Source organism: Corvus brachyrhynchos, unplaced genomic scaffold, assembly GCF_000691975.1.
Source record: "Corvus brachyrhynchos isolate BGI_N302 unplaced genomic scaffold, ASM69197v1 scaffold18, whole genome shotgun sequence".
In the NCBI taxonomy this organism is placed as follows: Eukaryota; Metazoa; Chordata; class Aves; order Passeriformes; family Corvidae; genus Corvus; species Corvus brachyrhynchos.
In genome coordinates this window covers 133,276-135,354 of record NW_008246064.1, presented here as the reverse complement: position 1 = coordinate 135,354, position 2,079 = coordinate 133,276, and the positions used below count along the sequence as shown (strand labels likewise).

The window sequence follows — 2,079 nt, the reverse complement described above, 5'->3', positions numbered from 1 at the left end:
CCCCCCCCTCTCCATCCCCATCCCCATCCCCATCCCATCCCCATCTCCATCCCCATCCCATCCCCATCTCCATCCTCATCTCCATCCCCGTCTCCATCCTCATCTCCATCCCCATCCCCATCTCCATCTCCATATCCCCATCCCCATCCCCATCCCCATCTCCATCTCCATATCTCCATCCCCATCCCCATCTCCATCCCCATCTCCATCCCCATCTCCATCCCCCTCTCCATCCCCATCTCCATCCTCATCTCCATCCTCATCCCATCCTCATCCCATCCCCACCATTCCTGGTACTAAATGATCCTGGGACAAAGTAGCACCAGGCTTGGGCACTTTCATCTCCATCCTCACCATTCCTGGCTCTGAACGATCCTGGGACAGGGTGGCACCAGGGTTGGCTGCCTACATCTCCATCCTCATCCTCCCTCCCTCCCTTCCTCCGTCACTTTTTCCTCATTAAATGACCCTGGGACAGGGTGGCATTTCGCCCTTGGTGACACCAAGGTTGGGCACCTTCATCTCCATCCTCACCCTTCCCAGCTCGAAATGATCCTGGGACAGGGTGCCGTGTCCCTCTTGGTGACACTTTGGTCACCTCCATCTCCATCCTCACCATTCCCGGCTCTGAACAATCCTGGGACACATCCGTGGGGTGGGGACCCTCCAGAACCCCTTCCCCGTGTCCCACGCCCACCCCGTGTCCCACAGCTCTACCTCAGCAGCTCACGGGAGGCAGGAGAAGCCCGGGACAAGGTTCCCACATGGAACAGGGATGGACTCCAGCAGGTACCCCAGAACCCAACCACCATCCATGGTGGGCCGTGTCCCCTCCTTCCCATATCCCAGCAGCTCCCCCATTCCCGTGTCCCCGTAGGTCACCGCCGGCAGCTCCGATGCCATCGCTGTCCACGCCCTCGGGGTGCTCACGGCCATCATGAGCAACTCGCCCTCGGCCAAGGTGGGCAGGGGGACCTCCCTTTGGGGAGGACACCCCAAAACAGAGAGATTTGGGTATTTTCATGCGGGTTGAGGTGCTCAGCCCGTGGTGGGGCTCGGCTGGGATCCCACTGTCCCTGTGCTTCCAGGAGGTGTTCAAGGAGCGCATCGGCTACACCCACCTCTACGAGGTGCTGAGGAGCCAGGGCCAGCCCACCCAGCGCCTGCTCCAGGAGCTCCTCAACATGGTGAGCATTCCCGCTTTTCCTGCCTCCGGGCAAAGCCCTCAGCACTGGCGCTTCCTGTGGATCTCGGCTCAGATTCCAAGCCCACTCATGCTCTCCACTCTGCTGGTTTCTCAGCAGCTTCCTCCTGAGGGGTCCTGGGGCCATCTTTCACTTGGAGTTGTGCTTGGGTTTGGGAGTTTTGAGCCCTTTTGGATGTGGAACTGCTCACTCTGGTACTTCTGAACACAGGAGGGTCTCCAAGGGGCTTCATGCATGAGGGTCTCTGAGATCCTCGATTCATGGAGGCCTCCAAGACACTTAATGCACAGGGATCTCCAAGATTCTGGATGCACAAGAATCTTCAGAATGCTTGGTGCATGAGGGTCTCCAAGATCCTTGATTCATGGAGGTCTCCAAAACTATTCATGCACAGGAGTCTCCGAGATCCTTAATCCATGAGGGTCTCCAAGATCCTTGGAGATGCATGGAGTCTCCAGGATTCCTCATGCACAGGATCTCCAAAAGCATTGATGCTTAAGGATCTCTGACAGACTTGATGCACGAGGGTCTCCAAGATCTTTAATCCATGAGGGTCTCCAAGACCCTTGATGTCTGAGGTCTCCAAATTCTGGGTGCATGGGAGTGTCCAAGATTCTGGATGCACAAGGGTCTACACAAGGTCTCTGCTGCCAGCCCGGGGTGGCCTGGGATGGATCCATCCCCCTCCACAGCACTGGAGCTGCACCGACCCCCTCTTGTGTCCCTGCAGGCGGTGGAGGGTGACCACAGCTCCTTCCCGGTGCGTCCCATCCGAAACGAGCAGCCCCTGCTGATCCTGCTGGCCTGGCTGCCGGCGCTGGAATGCCGGGATCTCCAGGTGTTCCTGTCGGCGTGGCTGCGGCGCCTCTGCGAG

General features: G+C 58.5%; 1 protein-coding gene across 1 annotated transcript in view; it reads left to right on the top strand.

Moving 5' to 3' along the window:
• Positions 1–2,079, top strand: part of NBEAL2 (neurobeachin like 2) — a 29,710-nt gene that overhangs the window by 9,645 nt on the left and 17,986 nt on the right. Inside the window, exons 10-13 of the mRNA XM_017746713.1 lie at positions 369–789; positions 878–961; positions 1,089–1,187; positions 1,936–2,074. Of these exons, the coding sequence (XP_017602202.1) occupies positions 369–789; positions 878–961; positions 1,089–1,187; positions 1,936–2,074 (743 nt within the window). The remainder of the gene's footprint in view (positions 1–368; positions 790–877; positions 962–1,088; positions 1,188–1,935; positions 2,075–2,079) is intronic.